At 36.4% G+C, this 21,668-nt stretch overlaps 1 protein-coding gene across 1 annotated transcript in view; it reads left to right on the forward strand.

Annotated features, from left to right (window-relative positions):
• The window catches only part of LOC129745568 (adenylate cyclase type 10-like), a 43,336-nt gene that overhangs the window by 15,025 nt on the left and 6,643 nt on the right, over nt 1-21,668 (forward strand). The window contains exons 4-16 of the mRNA XM_055738711.1: nt 5,328-5,753; nt 5,809-6,009; nt 6,083-6,302; nt 6,359-6,790; nt 10,546-10,825; nt 10,886-11,128; nt 11,240-11,508; nt 17,418-17,902; nt 18,038-18,178; nt 18,258-18,411; nt 18,488-18,620; nt 18,683-18,707; nt 18,767-19,041. Coding sequence (XP_055594686.1) covers nt 5,328-5,753; nt 5,809-6,009; nt 6,083-6,302; nt 6,359-6,790; nt 10,546-10,825; nt 10,886-11,128; nt 11,240-11,508; nt 17,418-17,902; nt 18,038-18,178; nt 18,258-18,411; nt 18,488-18,620; nt 18,683-18,707; nt 18,767-19,041 — 3,284 coding nt within the window. The remainder of the gene's footprint in view (nt 1-5,327; nt 5,754-5,808; nt 6,010-6,082; nt 6,303-6,358; nt 6,791-10,545; nt 10,826-10,885; nt 11,129-11,239; nt 11,509-17,417; nt 17,903-18,037; nt 18,179-18,257; nt 18,412-18,487; nt 18,621-18,682; nt 18,708-18,766; nt 19,042-21,668) is intronic.

The following is a 21,668-nucleotide window of genomic DNA, read 5'->3' on the forward strand; positions in this document are numbered from 1 at the left end:
TACCGGAAAATCCGTGATAAATCACTAATCACTAATCACTAATCGTACTTCCACAGCCAGAACTTATGTCTGAGTCCCAAAGAATAATAAGCGTGTATTATTATTCTTCTTGTCTTTGTTCATGTTTTGGATCATTTTAACATCAACACATCAAAATGATCAAAAACATAAAATGGTTGGGCAGAGCAGAGAACGCAGAGAAATCTGGAACACAAGAACAGGAAGAAACGTGGACCACCAGTACCGTACGTTTCGAAGGGGATCGTTGGAAGCATGCTAAGAAAAATGCTCCGTGATGAACATACCATGCTAAATGTAATGTAACTTCACCAATCACTAGAGCCATTCTTCATGGGCTGGAAATGATTTATTTGGTACACAGAAATCACAAAACTTGAAACTAAAATTCTTTTTGAAAATTTGATTTATTTGATGAAAGATTATTAAAAATTTACTTTTATTTTTCTGCGTTGAACTGTTTTGGATTTCAGTGTACAATCATTTCTGGTCTTAGACCAAGGATAAAGCGCCTTTACTCGCTCTTGAAAATAAAAAAGAAACGGAAAAATTAATAGAACATTAAACCTTTCAAGGTCTGTTAAGAGCTCGAAAGGTTCTTCAAATATTTTACCCTTTTAAAAGCACTTGAAAGTGAGATTACTTCGAAACCTCTCTGCAAACGATGAACTTTCATTTTTTTAATTTACCGGAAAATCCGTGATAACTGTCAAAATTTTCGGTGGACCCCCACATATTCATAATTGCTGGAAAGATTTATTCCTGACCATTACACATATTTTATTTTTTTTAATTTGGATCCAACCTCAGATAACCTTCTTAAGAATATTGGCTTCATTTTAAAATATTAAGAACAAGATTATCTACACAATGAAGTTAATAACATCAAAATTGGTTATTATTTCGACCAGTATAGAACGCCTACAAACTAAAAGACATCCACCGCACAATGGGAGAAAAATAGCCTCCATTGAATCCCATTGAAAAAATTTATAAGAAAAGTTTCATTTGGTTCAAAATTTTGAAGTTCGAACATTCTTATTTTGAACTTTTTAAAAAATGTTGGGTAAAGCAGCCATAACTCCAGTTTTCAATCCGTGTGGTGGCTCAAATTTACTTTGTTGGATTCTTCGAAAAAAAAATCACGTAAGATACGTTCCATTCGGTTCAAAATTTTCAAGTCCGAACATGCATTTTTTTGAAATAATTTAAAAATGTAGGGGAAATGAGGGCAAAAACAGCCATAACTTCATTTTCCGAAGCGTACGGTGTCTCATTCGACAGCCTTCATTCGATTCCGCGGAAAAAAATCCCATAAGATAAGTCTTATTTGGTTAAAAATTTTCAAGTCGGAACAGGTTTTTTCTGACTATTTGCAAAATGTATGGGCAAAACTTTCATAACTCCTGTTTCCAATGCGTGCCTTAGCTTAAATAAGCTTCGTTGGGTTGTTTAAAGTTTTAAAGTCTGAACTTACTGTTCTGAACTATTTAAAAAATGTTTGGAAATTGAGGGTAAAACAGCCATAACTCCAGTTTTCAATCCGTGCGGTGACTCAAAGCAGGCTTCGTCGCATTCCTCGGAAAAAATCTCTTAAAATAAGTCTTATTTGGTTCAAAATTTTCAAGTCCGAAAATGTGTTTTCTTAATTATTTGACAAATGTAGGGAAATTGAGGATAAAACGGCTATAACTCCATTTTCCGAAGCTTGCAGTGGCTCAAACAGCCTTCATTGGATTCATCGAAAAAAAATCACACACGATACGTTACATTTGGTTCAAAAATTTGGAAAGCTGTACATGCTTTTTTTTCTTAAATAATTCAAAAAATAGTGGAATTCAGGGTAAAAATAGCCAAAACTCCACTTTCCGAAGCGTGCGGTGACTCAAACAGCCTTTATTCGATTTCTCAGAAATAATGGCACGAGATAGGTCTATTTATGTTCAAACTAAGTTTTTTGCAGGAAATTTTTACAAAATATAGGGGAAATAGGGGTTAAACAGGCACTATAACTCCGTTCGTAAGCTCGTGCTGCGTCTGAAACTATGTCCATTCGCTTATCTGGAAATTTGCACTGATGGAAAGAACTTTTTCATAAATTTATTTCGAGCAAGAGGGAAGATATTGAATTTCTTCGCGGTTGATACACTTTTTCTCCCATTGTGTACCGTATTAGCCGATTTAGAGAACTGGCACCCCTGGCTCAAGCTGAAAGTGTTTTTTTAGTATCAGTTTTTATAAAGCCGATTTTCAGGTGTTAAATATGTGCTTTTGATAAATAATTTCATTTGGAGCGTTGCTGAAGTGTTTGTGCTACTGACGGTTATGGAGGTATAGGTAAAATTGTCGCAGATAACAGGTAATTTAAGAATTCTTATTTTTCGATTTTGCAATGGTTGTGTGATGACGCGTCAGTGCATGGTGGTTCTAAAAAATTCCACTAGTGACATACAGATGTCACTAGTAGAGTTTTAAAAAGGTTCGCGTACTTTGTGCTACCGACATCTAGTGAGTAATTTTGTTTTTGTGCTAGCGCTATCTAGGGAATGATTTTTTTAAAATGTGTTAGATATGTGATAAAAATGATAAAACTATTTGTTTTTCAAGATAAAGAGATTGAAACACATTTGTCATAAAACGCAAACAAAATTCAAAAATCGTTTATCCTGAATCAAGTTAACATAATTCTGTGCGCGCGCGTGTGTGTGTGTGTGTTAGCGTGGTGAAAATTGACGTGATTAGGTTCGTTCGGTCGTCGGTGTTAATAAATAAAGTCTATTAATGCTGCTGGAGCAAGAGAGCAACAATGGTGATTTCCTCCTCCGTTCAGTTGCTTGCGAAAAGTGTACATCAGGCAAGCGAGGCGCGATCGGATGCGTTTTTTCTTTCCTTTCTTTTCCTCTTTCTCTCCCCGTTTGCATAATGCGTTAGAACGTTTTTGCTCGTTAGGTCGTTCTTGCTCTTCTCGTTTTAAACGCGTGAAAAAACTTCGGTGAGTTGCACCGGCGCCAAGTGCATTATACGTGTATGACAATGCCACGTTAGGACGTTTTGCTCTGCTCATATTAAGCGCGCGATAAAATTGTGCATTGTAAGTGTATGGCAATGCCACGTTAGGACGTTTTGCTCTCCTCGTCATAAACGCGCGGTAAAATTCGGTGAGTTGCACCGGTGCTAAGTACATTGTATGTGTATGACAATGCCACGTTAGGACGTATTTGCTCTAAATAAAAACGCGATGAACTCGATAGTGTGCGACGCGACGAACATTAAATATTTAACTTTGCTTTGATCACATCCCTTCCCAAAGGGAATCCAGATCTAATTTACCTTCCCCACTGACAAACCACCCTTCCTGTGACGACCGTGGAGATTTAGAGGTGTATTCGGTCTCTAGTAGCAACGGAAGTCGAACTAACAATCCTTCCCTTTCCACGATGAACCGTAAGGACGTGGCCGGCGCCGTTATTGACCATATAAGATAAGGAACCTTCGAAACGTGTACACAGAAAATGGTAAGCTAATCCCAAGCCCCATTTATTTGGATCTATGTACAATTTTGATGGTTCTTGTCAATCACGGAGAAGCAACTACTGAAATGTACGGTTTATCTAAGCTCAAGCTCAAGCTCATTGTGTACCTTATTAGCCGATTTAGTCTTTACAGACTGAATAAACTTGGACTTGCGAAACTTACGAAGCTCTTTTAAGTGTTTTAAAGTTAAACTTTTCGTATACAAAACGTGTGATTGATTATTATGAAATTGCCATTTCATAACAATAAAAAATTTAATTCTGACCAGTTGCTTTTTAATTATCGTGATTTTAATTTTTATTCGAACCGATTTAACAGCCTGTATACTTAGTAAATATACAGTAAGGTTTTTTTTTCTACACTGGTACTGTAACATGTACCGCGTAAAACCGTGTTAAAACATGTGAAAAATGCCGTGCTAAATAATTGCGGAAACTCGTGTACAAAAAACTGGCAGCAACTGCTCTGATAGTTGAAATAATTAGACATGAAACTTGTGCTGCACCAGAGACCTGAGACCTAAGACCTAAAACATGGGACCTGAGCCCTGGAATCTGATACCCTAGAACACAAGAAAAATGAGACATGAAAGACCTAAGGCCGTAGACATGAAACCTGAAACTTGAAACCTTAGACCTGACCTGAGACCTAAGTCAAGAGACATGAGACCTGAGACCTAAGTCAAGAGACATGAGACCTGAGACATAAGACCTGGCCCTGAGGGGTGAAACTTGCGACTTGAGACCTGAGAGGTCTCAGGTCTCAGGTCTGAGTTCTCAAGACTCAAGTCCAAGGTCTCATCTTCCTAGCCTTAGATCTAAGATTCTTCCAACTTTAAAAAATATCTAAGTGTTCTCCATTGAAAAGGACTATTTTCTCTCAGAAACCGTTGCGAAAACCGCGTAACAAACCGTGCTTATTCCGAGAAACTGTGTTAAAAAGCCGAGTGCAAACAATTAGAGATTAACGAACCAACGATTTAAGGAAAGAAGAAAGCTGTCATGCGGAATATACATTGCATTTAAAACATTTCATGTTCTTCAGCTTTCAAAAAAAAAAAAAAGGAAATGGAAAAGGCTTGAACCTTTTTTGGTTAATGATGTAGATCGATTCACATGAAAACGGGAATACCAGACAGTAATTTGTCAATTTTTAAGGACCATAGTAAAAAATGTTTCCTGTTCTGCAGAGGTCGGCATTAAAACGCTATTCGCTAGTTAGTCCGCTACATTTTTGTTTATATATTTATTCAATAACTTTATTTTTAGAAAAACTACGGCTGAAAAAACTCCATCACCTTGCAGAAAATAACATTTATCAGCATTCCGGCTTGAAAAATGGCACCTAGTGGAGTTTGTTTATCCGTTATTTCAATAGAAATCTCGTAATAAAATAAATTTGCCAGCAAAAAAGTAGCGGACTAATTAGCGATTAGCGATTTAATGCAAGACACAAGAAAAACCCATATATCAGAATTCTTTCTTGACTGATTTCTTGTGGTGGAGTTTGTCTATCTGTTAGTTTAAACGTTTGGTCAAAAACTGAATTAAAACGATAATTATTTAACAAAAACGGAATAGACAAATTAGCGATTAGCGCTTTAATGCCGAACACTGCTGTTCTGTATTTCACATTGATGTCGTTTTTTCGGAACATGGGAGGGAATAAATAAAGCATTACAAACAAAACTCTTTAGAAATTTTTAACATTTATTTAAAACGTCTTCATCTTATCAGTGTCTTCATAATAAAAGAATTTTTATTTATTACAATCAGGCTTCACGGATCTGTCGGAAAAATTCAACCAACCGGGCAAAGGCGGAGCCTCGAAGCTGTCTCAGGTGCTAAATTCCTATCTGGGGGCCATGGTCCAGGAGATTTTGTCTCACGGTGGGGATCTGCTCAAGTTTTCCGGCGACGCGTTTTTAGTATTGTTCAAAGAAAATCCATCTCTGTCGCTACCGGATGCTACCCACAGGGCCATCGATACTGCTATCATTTTGCAGAAGTCGTTCGGGGCCTATGTAACGGAAGTTGGTGTTACGTTACGGGTCAAAATTGCCATTTCGGCTGGGGAAGTTTACTTTACGCTGATAGGATCGGAGCTCTTTTCGCACTACATCGTTATTGGGCAGCCGGTGTGGAAGGTGAAGATTGCCGAAAAGGTTGCGGAAGCTGGAGACATCGTTGTGAACTTCTTGGGTAAAATAAATAAAATTATTCAAGGATTTTTCTGATTATTTTTTTTTCTTTCAAGCTTGGAATTATATTCACGACAACGAGTACATTTCTGAGCACTGCGATGATAAGGTTCATGTTAAAATTTTGGGTTTCACAAGCTATTGGCGATCGACTCAACGTTTAAATCTGTTCGATATGATGCATGACTTGGACGAAGATGAATCAGAAATGATGGTTGGAACCGATGAGGTGAAGCTTGACTTGGAAACGCTTCGAAGTATGAATTATTTTGGCTAGAATTAGTTTTGGCTAGGTTACCATAAATGAAATTTTATTTTAAATATTAACAGTTCGCCCAAGTTTGAAACACGTTGCCTCCCGTGCCGTTTCGGCTTCGTTGAGGCGATTCATGATCAAACCTATCCTGTACGCGATTGACAATCAAGAACCCCTGGAATATCTGACCGAAATGCGACAGATTGTAACTGTTTTTTTAAACATCGTGTTGAAACCGAAAGCGATACGTGTGGTAATTGATGAAATCAATTCAATTTTTACCCAGCTTTGCGAGTAAGCGAGGGAAATATTTTAACTCTTTAGTTGTTTAAAAATCCTATAAATTTCAGACTCGTGACGGGTTACGAAGGAACCGTCAACAAGGTGTCGCTTTTCGACAAGGACGTGATGGTGTTGATAATTTTCGGACTTCGTGGGTACAAACATGAGCTTGACAGCCAGATAGCTCTGCGCTGTGCTGCCGAAATACGGGATGTGTATAGATCAAATCCAAAAGTTCTGTCGGCATCGATAGGCGTTACAACTGGAATGACTTATTGCGGAGTTGTAGGACATTTTGTGCGGCGGGAATATTCGGTCATAAGTGTTACGGTTAACAAGGCGGCTCGGCTTATGATGGCCTACCCGAACAAGGTGACTTGTGACAGGGATACGTTTATGATGAGCAAATTGGATCCGATTCATTTCACGCTTCAAGAACCGATCGAGTTGAAGGGGCTTCAAAACGTGGGACCAATCTATGAGTTCAGGGAAATCATACCGTAAGTAATTTAAACATAGATCTCTAAACACTAGAAGTTTTATTTCCAAATCTATTTTCCCTTAGTGTAATTATTTCCCTTAGTGTAATCCAAAGTTTATTTATATAGGACCTACATTAGACTGCCCCAAATTTGTATAGGAAATGCAAAAGCTGTGAAATGTTATGCGCTGCAGGCTAAAATTGATCCTAGGCCTATTACAAGATCCCATGCTAAATTTGGGCCAGATCGGATCACGGGAAGGGGTCGCTCAACGGGCCTGAATTTTGTATGGGATTTTGAGTCATTTTGTTCGGAAGAAACATGAAAAACCAGTTTTTCATCAATAACTTTGGACCCCGTCAACCGATTTCTTTCAATAACGGTTTTTCTTGAAGCCTAAATTATGAAAAAATATTTCATCCGAAGACTGCATTTCGATAAGAGTTAAGATAAAGAAGTTATTAGGCTTCAAAAATGGAATAACTTTTTTGAGGATGGTAATCATCACTGTTAATGAATCGAGGCATCCTTAAAAAAGTTATCCCATTTTTGAAGCCTAATAACTTCTTTATCTTGACTCTTATCGAAATGCAGTCTTCGGATGAAATATTTTTCATAGTTTAGGCTTTAAGAAAAACCATTTTCGAAAGAAATCGGTCGACGGGGTCCAAAGTTATTGATGAAAAACTGGTTTTTCATGTTTCTCCCGAGCAAAATGACTCAAAATCCCATTCAAATTTCAGGCCCGTTGAGCGACCCTTTCCCGTGATCCGATCTGGCCCAAATTTGGCATGGGATCTTGTACTAGGCCTGAATCAACTTTAGCCTGCACCGCATAACTTTTTCAAAAGTCGGTTCATTTGGGGCACTCTAACCTACATGTATATTCAATATTGACCATTTTAAAATGAAGGGATTTTGAGATTTGTTAGACGTGGCTTCTGAAATCGGGATTCTTAAGTAACTTTTTGTTGTCTGAATACGCAATTACAATCAAAAACACTTTTCAATTTTAAATTGGGGTTGCGTTATTTGTACGAATACTTTGCTTATTATATTTGAAATTGAACCTCTTTTTCATCTATAGCTATTTATGATCTATTCTTTCAACGTGACCTATAGCAAGTTTCCTGTGCTTTATATCAGATAAGAAAATTCAACTGAAGTGATTTTGGTGTTAATGTTCTCAAATTTGGCATCTTAGACATGGTTGGCTTCTTTAGGCAAGTTGTCGCTTCAGAACTAAATTAATAAAGATAAATGCCTTCAAACTGTTGACTGCATAATCACTGCAAAACTCTTAGACTTAACCCTTCTTCCTAACCATAACCGTTTCTTAGTTCTAAAAGTTGGCCCTCGTTTAAAACATTTCGTTTACCAGCAGAGGCAACCTAGTTCTCTATGAGTTTTCCACTAACTGCTGTCTTTGTGTTCATTTATTATGCATGCAGAAAAAATCCAAAATATGAGCGCTAATAATCATAGCAGCTTTGCCTACTAGCGACACGTCGCATACGTCGCGACGCGACGTTGAACATAATAACGACGCAGCGCGAGTTTCCTAGGAGACTTGAAGCATGCGATCGACCGCCTAAGGAAAATGTACAGTAAATAACATAAGCATTGTTCGAGTACTACATCGAAATCGCCTACTGGACTGAAAAAAGAAAAACAAACCTGTGAATGACAGGAATCTCGCTAGTAAAAAAGCGTCGCTAGTCCTACTGTCGCTATTCGGTTTGGTGCTATACACATAATATTCATTCAGAAGTCCACTAGTTTTGAACGTCAAGCAAGCGATTGCAACCCATAAAATCCCATCAGTGTTGGGGGTAAGCGTTTGGGTGAGTGTAGCAGCCATATATTCGCATCGTACCTGGTGACAAATTAGTTTTTTTATAAAGAAAAAGTTTGTCCCTGTGCCAGTTTTTGAAACGAAAACACTAATAGGCTCACTTATTCAAAAAAAAAAAAAAAAAAAAAAGAATATATATGTAAATTCATTGAAAATTCGTGTTGTGTTTGTTCAAAAGTATTTAATTCTGGATAAACTATGTGCAGAATGTCAACATACTTGATTTTATTAGATGTATGATTTTTTTAAGACCTCTAAAGGGTGTCCAAGATGAAATTGCCACACTATGAAATTGCTCTTACTTTTTAACCGTTGGGTAGAATTTAATGAAAATTTGGATGGATTTAATTCATAGTGCATTGTTTACATTCTGTAAGTTTTAAAGTTTTGTGATCAAAATTTGCGGAAATGGTGTCGAAAGAACAGCTCGTACGTGATGAAATCTTGCGAATTCATCACGAGAACAAGGATCTCTCGCATCGTTCCATCGCTAAAACTTTGGGAATCGCGAATTCCACGGTTTCGCGAGTGATTAAGCGGTTCGAGGAACGATTGACCACCGTACAGAAGCCCAGAAGTGAAGGAAAAAGTATTCCGTACAACACCAAAAATCACAACCCCGTAGTTGGGGCCTTCAACTGAAACCTGAACGCCTCCGGCTAAGAAGCTGCACCTAAGCCGATGTTTTGTCCAGATGGCCAAAACTAAGACTGTGCTTCGAACGTTCGAGGTACAATAGGCCCCTAATCGCGACGAGAAGCAGAACAAGTCCGCCAAAACCCGTGACAGGAAGTTGTATCTCAACATGCTGACGAAAGTTGAATGCTGCATCATGGACGACGAAAAATCTGTGAAGGCCGACTTCAAACAGATCCCCGGCAACCTATTTTCACGGTCAAGGATAAGTTCAGCGTTCCGGGCATGTCCGCACTCAGAAGATGTCCAAAATTGCGAATAAATTCCTGCACGTGCCCGCTTCCCGCACCTTTCGTGACCCAGGACACGATGAACGGACAGGTGTACATGAAAGAGTGTCTCCAGAAGCGGCTGTTTTTTTTTTTTCTCCTGAAGACCCACAACGTCCCAACAATCTTCTGGCCGCATTTGGACTCCAAGGACCTGCTGAAGTGGTATGCGGACAATAAGGTCAATTTCGTGCCGAAAATGTTCAACCCTCCCAACACTCCGGAGCTCCGCTCATCGAGAAGTACTGGGCGATTATGAAGCAGCACCGTCGAGGAACTGAAGAAAGTATGGGTTTACATGCAAAAAATGGTTGATTCACTGGTAGTGCAGAATCTTATGGCCGGGGTTAGGGGCATGGTGTGGGCATTTGCGTATGGACTGTAAATAAAATACGAATAAAATGGTAAAATTATGTTTAATAGTTATTTTTCAATCCCTGAAAATTCGAAGGCAATCGGATGAAAACTCGAATTTTGCGTATCATTTTTGTGTGTGGCAATTTCATCGTGGACACCCTTTATTTTGAAGTGCCAGTTTATGGACCATGACAAGTGTAATGAATTTTATACGAAAAGGGTAGAACCCATTGAATTTTGTTAAACTCTACACAAACTACACCAACACACACATTCATTCCTTACACCAAATACCTATCTGGAAATACAAATTATAAGCAGTCTATAGAAATCACCCAAAGTGTTCAGATCTAAGGCTATGATGATGATCATATGATCCTATGATGATATCCGAAGATCTCCGTCGGGGGTAATAAGCTATTAATAATCCCTGGTGATTTCCGTGTTTTATTACGCAAGTTTGGGCTCTCTTTCTATGCATGTTTTTCAGAAGGAAACTTTCAATGAATACGAAACAAGAAACAATCGCTAAGATGTATTTTTATATTTCTAGATTCCAAACAAACCATAGTTATCAAAATTTTTCTTTTTTCTAGGGAACGAGAATTGATAAAGCCGATCGAGTACGAGTATCCACTCGTCGGTCGCGATGAAATTCTCGAAGTATTTCAGGACATGCTAGAAGACGGTCTGTTTCAGTCGCGACATTTTTCCTCCAGTTTATCCATTGAAACCGCCAACAACCAAAACTGTTTGCTCATCAAGGGAGAGGCTCAGATGGGAAAATCTAGACTGTTAAATGAATTATTCAATGTTTCGCTGAAAAATAAGAAAAGCAGTACCTTGAGGCTAACGTTGTGTATGAAAGACAGTAAGGTATTTTTGTGTGTTATCATCAAGTTGATTTGTTATCTAATAGAGCTTGTTTCATTGAAGAGTCCATACTCCGCTGCATATCTTTATTTGTCGCGTCCGCTCGGATTCACCGAAACTATCACAAGCATAACTCGTCAAAACCGCATCAAACAATATTTGGTGGAGTACAGAGTTTTCAGTAAACTTTGGTTATTGAATGAAATTCTTAAGGTGGAGTTTCCCGAAACAGAAGCCATTCGAAATATGAGCAAAGCGGAACAGGAAATTCAGCGGCATAAACTGTTCGAGTTATTGTGCCTCAAGGTTGTTACCCAAAATCGTGTTACACCTTAGTTGACCTATTAGCATTGCGACTAAAAGATTGCCTACCTTCCGGGCGTTTGAAATCAACCAGTTCCACATTTCTTCCCACAGGCCTTCCAAAACTTATGGGTTTTAATTATTGACGATGCAGAATTCATGGACAACGAATCCTTCGAGCTGTTTGAAGTGATCTGGAAAATGCCGCAGGTCATTTCGGTGCTCGCCTTCGGCTATCAGCGGCGGGTCGAGCAGAGGTGCCTGAAGGTGTTCGATGACCCACGCGTCTTCCAGATGAAGCTGTTGCCGATCGATACCCTGCTGCAGAAGGCGATCGCGTGCCAGTTCTTGAATGTTAACGCCATTCCGTTGGACTTAGAGCGGTAAGCGCACTGCCAGTGTAGGTATTTGCGGGTACATTTGCATGATTCAAATTTGTAGGCGAGCTTATCGCACGATCCTAGCGGAAAAACTGAATGGTTAACAGTTGATTTTCAGTTGCGTCTTATTTATGCACATATAATATCGCTTTCTGGATGGTTCGATGGTCATTCTTGGAAAGATTGGCAATGGAAGGTTTCCTATTTTGAGTGATTGCCGATTGTTGGATTCTATTATTTGTAAATATTTGTTGTTCCCCTTTCAATCTTTAGTTGTACCTAAATCAATTATGCGACAATGCGCTCAAATGTTTTGAAATAATCATTAAGTTTTTTGTACGAAGCTTCTAAATATTCACAAAACAATCCATTAGAAAATTAATTCCGAATACAAAATCGAATTAAGAACTTGAAATCTGTTTCTGAAATGAAGAATTTTTTTTTTGCTTATTAAAAACCTTTTTTTTACATTCAGGTCCATATATCCTTTTTGTAATTACAAAGTTGTTTCAGATTCTATCGTACAGCTGAATTGTTTTAAGGAATTCTAACACTTTCTTTACTTTTTTAAATGAAGAATTAATCACCGTGAATTTATTTTATGCAATCGGCTATATCGGTGAAATTTTATATTCTTTTAGAAAGAATATTTAAGAATTGAAAGATTATAGACGGATAGAAGATTAGAATAAGGTGAAAAATGATGAAAATGAGCGGAAGGGTAATTTTAATTCGAAAAACTTTTCAGGCGTGTGTTCTCTATAAATTGGAGTAATTTTTATGTTGAAATCTCCTTCAGTTTTCGAGGAAACGATTTTATTATAACTGTTGTCAAAAATGCCGAACCTCAAATCGTGCGGGCAAAATGCGCCTATTTATGTTATGGGCAAAATTTGTGTTTTTTCTGGCAATATTTCCGTACATTTCTATTGAAAATGCAAGAAACTGATAATTTTCATACGACAAAGGTGAAGTATTTATAAAAATCTATGTTATTTTTAATTTTATGGAATAAAACAAAAGTTAGGGTTGCCCTATTATGGAGGCAGTTTATCCATGAGAAAAAGATTATCAAATCTGTTTTAAGATCTTCAATTTTCTCTTAAGATGTCAACCAGAAGTTAAATTCGAAGTTTTCATGGTAAAAATCGTCTACCTATTTATTCTATTTATCCTGTTATTTAAGAATATAGGCATTTTACAAACATGACAAAAACACTCTCTTATTGCACTTTCTAATAATTATCATTAAACCTTCATAAAAGCATAAATTTGTTTTACTTTTTAAGTTCATTCGATTAAGAAAAAAAACCACCAAAGTTTTTGTTTTAGGCTTCCTTACGTATAGTTTTTTAAAGTAAAAATATTACATCATAATGTAAACCTTGTATACATAAATTTTTATTTTTTTAGGAATTTGTAAGTTCATAAAAAAATCTTATTTCGATATCCTTTGATAAAACTTCAATTTGCAAATCTATAATTTTCCTTGCAAGAAAAATTGGATTTAAAGTTGAATTACATAGTTTGCTTACTGCTCCTGCTTTCATAACAGTCCCATATGTAAAAACGAGCAAGCGAGAAAATCAGCAATTTTATGTTTTGGAATATTTATTCTCAAATTTTGACCACAATTTTCTCTTTTTGGGGCGACTGTTTAGTTTACTTTTAGTGGGTTGATTCTCGGCTTTCAGTTTCAAGTTTTTTAGTAAAAACGAATTTATTTTTACATATCCAACGTTTCGACCCTTACAGGATCTTAATCAGGGACTAAAATTTATTACAAAATTAAGCTTACGACTACAGAATCTAAGTGATTCTAACCGAAAAAGTAGTCGTTTTTTTGTCCGGTTTGATACAGCGTATCGTTTACCGACAGCAGTAAACGATATGCCGTATCATTTATGACCCCCCCCCATGAAGTTCCAAAAATGCCAAGTGAATTTTCTTAGCATAAAATTTGACATTTCTAATCAAATTTTGATGAACAACTAAGTAACAATAGTGTAACAATCTCAACTCCTAAGCCTGGAAATCTCATTCCAGGACTACAATTCTTCAACAGTTTTTCAAAAAAAAAAAAAAATTCACCTGTTGATAGTAATTGAGTCCCAAACATTTAATCCCAACAAAGTTAGATTAAGCTAGCTTACCACATCGTCCGGATTTTGAGCAGATTTTCTCACTCTTTTTCTAACGAAAATTTTGTAACAAATTTTTTCAAAATGAATGTAAACAATTTTTTGGTATCCTTAATATGAATCGGCTGATGTGTTTCGATAAAATTAAAAACAGGTTTCTACGTCAATACTGATGTTATGAAATCGCTTGGTTCATCTTTGTACCCGAAAATAATCACATTCATGATATTTACGGCTTATGCTTTTTCGTTCTTTGATACCTCAAGTTTCTCTAACTCTTTCCATCACCTATGAAAATGAGGTTTCTACGTGTTTTTCATCTTGCTTTTAATGGAATAACTCTGAAGTTAGCCGGCATTTTGGCTGGATTTTGAGGAACATTTTGAAACAATATGCCCTTATTTAGCCAATTTTTAAGATAAAATTGCCTGAATTTGGCCAGCCCGGAAACTTACGAAAAAATATCTAGTAAGTATCCAGTTTATTGTTATTGATTATAAGTTTAGATCAGTCTCAATATTTCAAATTCAAAGTTTTAAGATATGGATCAGAAAATTTTATCCTCAATTTATATGCGTTGAAACATAAATGTGAATCAATTTCATCATTCACAATTTTATTTTAATTTACAAGTTCAATTACGAATAAATAATTGATAGAAAAAATTCATATTGAAAACCACGAATTCAGAACCAAATAAGAGATTTCAGGTTAAGGGTTTTGTTACAAATTTCGCTTTTTTTTTTAATTCATAGGATTTCTTATTTGGAATTTAGATTCAGGTTTTGAATTTAGGTTCATAATTCAGGCTTGGACAAAAATTCAAGATATCAATGACAGCTCAAATTTACGATTTTTAATCAATGTTAAGATTTCAATGTTAGAATTTGTTTAAGAATTAAAACTGATTAAATAAATGATGAAATAAAATTAAAATTTTGAATTCAATCAAAGTCATTTGAGAACACACACCTGGTGAAAATCACATATAAAAATTTTATCTTTTAAGAATTTATATTTGATAAACCTAGATTTTAATTTTAAAAACTTTAATAACGCGATTTAAATTATGAAATATAAAATAATAAATGATAATTTTGGATTTGTTTTTTTTATCCTCAGATAAAAGTCAGCTGGATATTTTATTTAGCATTATTTACATATATTGCAGATTCTTTAAAATCAAAGATCAGTTCTAACTAAAATCTTAAGTTTTAATCAGATTTACAAGAGTAGAAAAAAACCTTATTTGAACCGTAACCCTAATTTTTACTTTTATTTCAGAAATTTCTGCCATGCTTAAAATCGTTATGCTCGTGGTTCGAAAGAATTTGCTTGATAATTTGAATGAGTAAAAAAGGTTGAAACGTAAATGAAACGTTCAAAATCCTTTTTTTTTTTTGTTTCGATTATAGTCGTTTTTTTGCGACTCTTATAAACGATACAGTTGGCACACCAGTCATTGAAAAATTTTTCTGGAGGCAACTGACATATTTTTCAAAGCTTCATGAAAAAAAAATTGGCAATCCTAGGACTTATTTTCAAAAATAAATAACTTTTAATGCAAAATAACTTTAATCTGAATGATTTGTACTTCATACATATAAATTTTTTCACTTTTACATGCACTGACCTGAAACCTTGAAATTTTTTGTTTCGATTATAGTCGTTTTACCATCTTTATGGCATTCGCGACTTTATCAACGTTGCAGTTGGCGGATCGTTATTGAAAAACTATCCGGTACAACTGTGTTCGATGTTTACTCTTGGGCTCGAACTCGCGGACATCGGCTCAGGAGACAACAGACTTGCCAACTGAGCTATATCACAAGCCCTGAAACCTTGAAATGAAAATACAGTTTCGTTTCGAATAGTAAGAAATTTGCTACAGAGAATGTATGAATAAAGTGAAAAATTGTTTCTTATGTCTCGATGGATACATTATTTTAATTTTTTGAAATTTATTTTTAAGAAATAATTAAAAAATTACATAAAGGATCAATTTCTGATATCACAAGGCTTCACATTTTTCGAAATACAAAAAATAAAAATAAAATGGTTTGACTGGTTTGGGCGTGTTTAATTTAAAGTTGCATTTAATTTTATTTTACCAGTACTAATTTCTGAGATTCAAGCTAGCATTTGAAAATAGTTAAACATTCTTTTATTAAATTTGTGAACTTTTTTTTGAAAATATGGAAAATGTTATAACTATATTTAAAATAAAGGTGTTGAAGCAATGGTCTACTTTCTCGATGATTTTTGGTAATTTTGACTTCTGAGAAAAAGTAACCTAAGTTTTATTTTTTTTTTCCATTCAACGAAAATTGAGGAATTTGACGAAATTTCATCAAGGTATTGAAGTCTTTAACAAAATTGTAGATAAAATAAAAACTTATTTATTCAAATCTTCAAAACTCCTTTTTGTGATGCTAGAAATAAATGTATTTTTTTCAATCAAATTTTCTAAAAATTTATTTTAATTTTTTTCTAAAGCATTTTGAAACTAGAAAACCTTGGCAAAATCTTTATCCTTTATTAAAAAAAGGTTAGTAAAAAGATTCAAAATAAGTTTTTAATTTATGTAGGTTTAATAGTTTATCAGCTATCAGCTTTCTATTTTTTATATTCTCTTTTTGTATTTTTGGCATATCGGCGAATTATGATATTCAAAGTAGATAGGTTGATAGGTGGAAAGATCAAAGAAATAGAAGTAATAGAATATGAAGATGAAAAATGTGAGCTTTTGGACATCTTCAAACGATTGTGTGATTTAAAATTTTACTGCATCTTCTTAATTCTGTGGTGCACTAAGAGGTCCCTACCGTTCCCAGGATGACGTTGACATCTTCGAAGAAGACTGTGAGCCCAATTTTGAATCTTTTAGGGCGTTGGAAAGGATCAGGGGCGGTGAGGTTTTGGCGTTTCACATCCAAAATTGGAGAAAACACAAAAAATTAGTAATTTGAGTTTTTGAAGTTTTTGCCTGGATTTTTGGTCGAAATTTGCCTAGTTTTTAAATAAAATAGTCCGGATTTGTCCGGCCGAAATACGTGCTGAAATTTTTTGGCAACTTTAATTCAAACAGTTCGTTGTTACTGAGCAAATGAACTTATATTTCATTCAATTCATATTTATTTCGTAATCCATCCTGATCCCTGCAAAGTTTCCCTATCTCGCTCTTTTCTACACCTATTTATTACTTTCGTCTAATCTTCCTATCTATCTATTTATTTTTATTTCTAAGTTTTTTTTTCGAATAATAAACTTCACTGATGTGCCAACAACTTCAATTCGAGATCTGAATCTGAATCTGAAATCTTAATCTAAAATCTGAATCTGATATCTAAAATGTAAATCGAAATAGGAAATCTAAATCTTAATTCTAAAATCTGAATCTGAAATCCGAATCTGAAAATTGAACCTGAAATCCGAATCTGAAGAATAAATCTGATAACAGAATCTTAATTCTGAAGTCTTAACCTGAAGTCTGAACTAGGAATCTGAATCTTAAAACCTGATATCAGAAATGTTTTTTATGCTTTATTCATCGAGGGATTAGCCAAATGTTTTACTTTTGTTTGAACAGAATTTGAATTTGAATCGGAATTCTGAATCAAACTAAGTCTTTAATTTGAATTTTGCAAAATGCAAATAATGGGGAACCGCTAAATTTTTCTAAAAAATATCATGGAAAAAAATTGGATCAAATCTCCCCATCTCCCCTACTGTTTTTTTGTGTGCTTAAACAATTTTTTTTCAAATTCTCAGAGCCATTAACACCAGGAGCAACGGCAACCCGGGTTGGATGAATACCTTCCTGATGTCCCTGCGTCAAAGTGGAATGCTGCGTATGGTTCGGATGAGCTATTTCCAGGCCCAATCGCAGGGATTCGTTTTCTGTGAGGCCGGTTTCCTGCAGCGAGGAAGTGACACCAGATCGTCGTTGCTTTTCCGTTTGAACACAACGGATTGGGATCTGTTCGAGTCGTGCTGTGGGGATGATCAGGAAATGAACTTTGCGGAGTCCTCTTTCTCGAGCAAGCTGGTGGATGTGGCCACTCTGAGGGGAGAAATTGAGGCCCAAAACTATTTTTCATCCTCCTGTCTTGATGCATTTCATTTGATGCTGTACGATTCGCTTTCCTCTTATGAGCAATTTGTATGCAAGTGTGCCGCCGTCCTGGGGGAAAAGTTTCTGCGGTTGGCGCTAATGTTTGTCATCGCCCAGGATGACGAACAGGATGTGTCCATTGGTAAGAATGAACGAGGATAACGTAGATTGTTCTGCTATTCAGTTTGCGGCAAAGGCAACTCATGAATAAAAGATCCGTCCAGCTGTTGGATTCGAATGGAGTCACGTTTTATGATTTTATTTCGGTGCCTTACAGCAATCAAGAAACTTTTTGACCTTCAAATCTTGTCCTGTGCCGTTGGCGATTTCACGCAAGGCTCTGTTCTGTACCAAAAAAATGTCAACGCCAGCTACCTAAAGAAGGTAACATGTGGCTGCATCAATCTAATTATTCCGAGTAAGGAATCAAAGTCTTTTGATCGCCAGAATTAGCCGGTCATAATGAAGATTAATTTTGTTTGTTTGTTTTTTTGTAGGAGCGTGTAGAAATTTACCCCGATATGCCGCATGCGGCTATGCCAAGTTCAACTCTAACCAATTCCGGCAAACCGTTTACAATTTGCTGACCGAGGAGCAGAAGACCGAATTCCACAGCAGGGCGCTCACATTCATTGAGTGTGAATCAAAAAAGTTTGTATTTCTTCTATGGTTACCTGATCACGTGACTCGTTCATATGGATGAGCTGGAACCATTTTTTGCTTCTAGATGTTCCAGTTGTGGGGGCGGATCCTTCCATAACTTAATCAGCTTGGATGACCAGTTTGAAGTTCTAGTCGGTTTCAAGGATCGCAAATTTTTGGAAATACCATACAATAATGTAAAATTGCGATACAGCACGGTGAGTCCTTTCAATGATGTTAGATAATAATGAACCATTTACCAATGTTCTTTGCATTTTAGTACCACCCACTGGAGTCCGTTAGAAGTAAATTCAAGATTTAGATCGAGTTGGGTAAATTAATACATCAATCTTATTTCTTCTAGGGAGCAATCAATTGTTAGAATGTTTTTGGTTTGCCAAGCGGCATCCCTTCCATAACCAAGTTCCGATTCTGAGCTATCGGGAGTTCAACTTTACCCAATGTCGATGTCATACCATAAAGTATTCGATGTATAGCGAAGTGGTATTCCACAGCAAAGGAGCAGGATTGTCGGAAAAGCACATCGAGGCCCAAATAGAGTGGGCTAATTGTTGCATCAAAATAGCTAACATTCCGAAGGCTATCCAGATGTTAGAAAGCGTTTTGGAACAGTTTCAGGTATTACTGTGATTCTTCGATTCTATCATAACATTCCATAACAGTCTGGAATGGACGAAATTTCGCTTTCATTCTTTCGTACATCTATTTTATTCTGTAATTCAGATTTTTGTTTGACAATGACACTGATTTAATCGTGGATGAAACGTGTCAACTTAGGTGACAGCGAAAATGGTTATATTGAATTTTAAATTTCGACCATATTCATTTTGATTGGCCCTAAAACTGATCTGTGTAACATTTCAGATAAATTGGACTTGATTTAGCGGTTCGATTTTTTTAGTTTCAAAAATCACCTAACGGGGAAGACTAAAGGAAATTTGGGTAAAGGGTGATACGGTCAAAATTTGGTCAAGGGAAAACGCGTGTAAATCGGTGAAATCGTTTATTTAAAAAATCAAATTAAATTTCTTTTTCAAGTTTAATTAGTATAAAATTCAGGAAAAATATTCAGTTAGGCTTCCACTTTTCCAAATCCGAATTGTCGGGCCTTACGCTTAACCCCTGCCATCAGATTTTGTACAGCCACCTTGTCCACCTTCTTCGCCGCAGAAAGCCAGTTAGCCTTGAACTGCTGCTCGTCCTTAGCAGTTTTTTTGGTCTTCTTTAAGTTCCGCTTTACAATAGCCCAGTATTTCTCAATTGGGCGGAGCTCTGGCGTGTTGGGAAGGTTCTTGTCCTTGGGAACCACCTTGGAACCACCTGTTGGCGGCGTACCACTCCATGACCTTTTTACCGTATTGGCATGATGCCAAATCCGGCCAAAACAGTACGGAACAACCGTGTTTCTTCAGGACAGGCAGCAGACGTATATTCAAACACTCTTTCACGTAAATTTCTTGGATGACAGTCTCGGAAGCTATGAAAATGCTGCTTTTCAAGCCACAGGTACAGATGGCTTGCCAAACCAGATATTTCTTCGCGAACTTTGACAGTTTCATGTGTTTGAAAATATCTGCTACCTTTCCCCTTCCTTTTGCCATATAAAACTTCTGTCCCGGAAGCAGCTTGTAGTCGGCTTTGACGTAGGTTTCGTCGTCCATTACCACGAAGTCAAACTTCGTCAGTATCGTCGTGTACAGCCTCCGGGATCGCGCTTTGACCGTCGTATTTTGTTTATCATCGCGATTTGGAGTCACTACCTTCTTGTAAGTCGATAGTCCGGTTCGTTTTTTGGCTCGATGCACGGTTGTAGACGATACACCCAGCTTATTTACGGCATCTCGGAGAGAGAGGTTAGGGTTTCGCTTGAAACTAACGGCAACTCTCTTTGTCGTTTCAGCGGCTTCCGGTTTTCGATTTTCCCCCGATCCAGTTCCCCAAACACTTTAATTACATTTGTAACGGTTGATTTGGCAACTTTTAGCGATTTTGCCAGCTTTGCGTGCGAGTAGCTCGGATTTTCGCGATGCGCGAGCAAAATTTTGATACGCTGTTCTTCTTCCTTGGACGGCATTTCGACAACTGAAGAGTGAATTCCAAAATCAAAATAGGGGCAAAATTCTACACACACACACACACACACACCTTCAAAATGAGGGGTGTTCAGGATTTTTAAATGCAAAATTGAAAGAAATAAGTCAAGTTGATATTGACCAAATTTTGACCGTATCACCCTTTACAACAAACTTGCATACAATCCACATTAATGAAAACAGAAAAATCAAGTAATTTGAGATAAAAAAATTTAAAATCTTCGAATGTAATAGGTTACAAAATTCCCATTTTTCTATCCCAGTTCGTCTTTCACTCTTTGAACTGTTTGAATTTCTCAAAAATTGAGGAAAACAGAAAATTCAAATAATTTAAGATAAATAGTTGAAAAAATTTCAAATGTAATAGGTTATAAAATTCCTATTTTCCCATGCCAATTTGTCTTTCACTCTTTAAACTGTTTGAATTGCCAAAAAATCTTATAAACTGTTCAAAAAATACTTCAAACTTTATTCTTTTTCCGATTTTCATAAAAATTGAAGGTGGGGTTACAAAAGAAAAACTCTATATTTGTTCCGGTATTTTAGGGTAGGGTCAAGTGGGGTAATTATGAACACGGGGCAATTCGGAACAAGTGCCATACGCGCTGCTGTGGGGGATGAATGGACACAAAAAGTTCCAAAAGTGGTAGTTTAACATCCGATTGATAGCTTTAAGCTGTTTCCGATCTGTTTTCAAATCCTAATAATATCATTTCAGATGTTTTAAAAAACCATTACCTCGTGGAACGGAAATCGTTTTAGACAAGGTTCAATGTTTTGAATATCTGATCATAGGAAATCCGGCTAGAATGTTGTTATCAACTGTTTTACATCCAGTTAATGATGCTTTGTCTGGATTTTGAAGGAATTTTGAAAAATTTTATTCGCACAGGTTCACAGATGAGTGTTCATATTTACCCCATAGTTTTCGTCCTATGGGGTAATTATGAACACACATTTCCTGACATTTCTTTGGCTTTTTGATGGTCAAATGTTTTATTCATCAACTTAGGGGGCCATTCATTGATTACCCAAGCATTTCCAGACCTCTTTCCCCCTCCTCCCCTTGTAAAAAATTTCTCACAAACCTCCCCCCTCTTCTGTAAGATCTTAACACAGGACCGTGAAGAAATCTTAGCCAGGAAACATCAA

This window comes from Uranotaenia lowii, chromosome 2, assembly GCF_029784155.1.
Source record: "Uranotaenia lowii strain MFRU-FL chromosome 2, ASM2978415v1, whole genome shotgun sequence".
In the NCBI taxonomy this organism is placed as follows: domain Eukaryota; kingdom Metazoa; phylum Arthropoda; class Insecta; order Diptera; family Culicidae; genus Uranotaenia; species Uranotaenia lowii.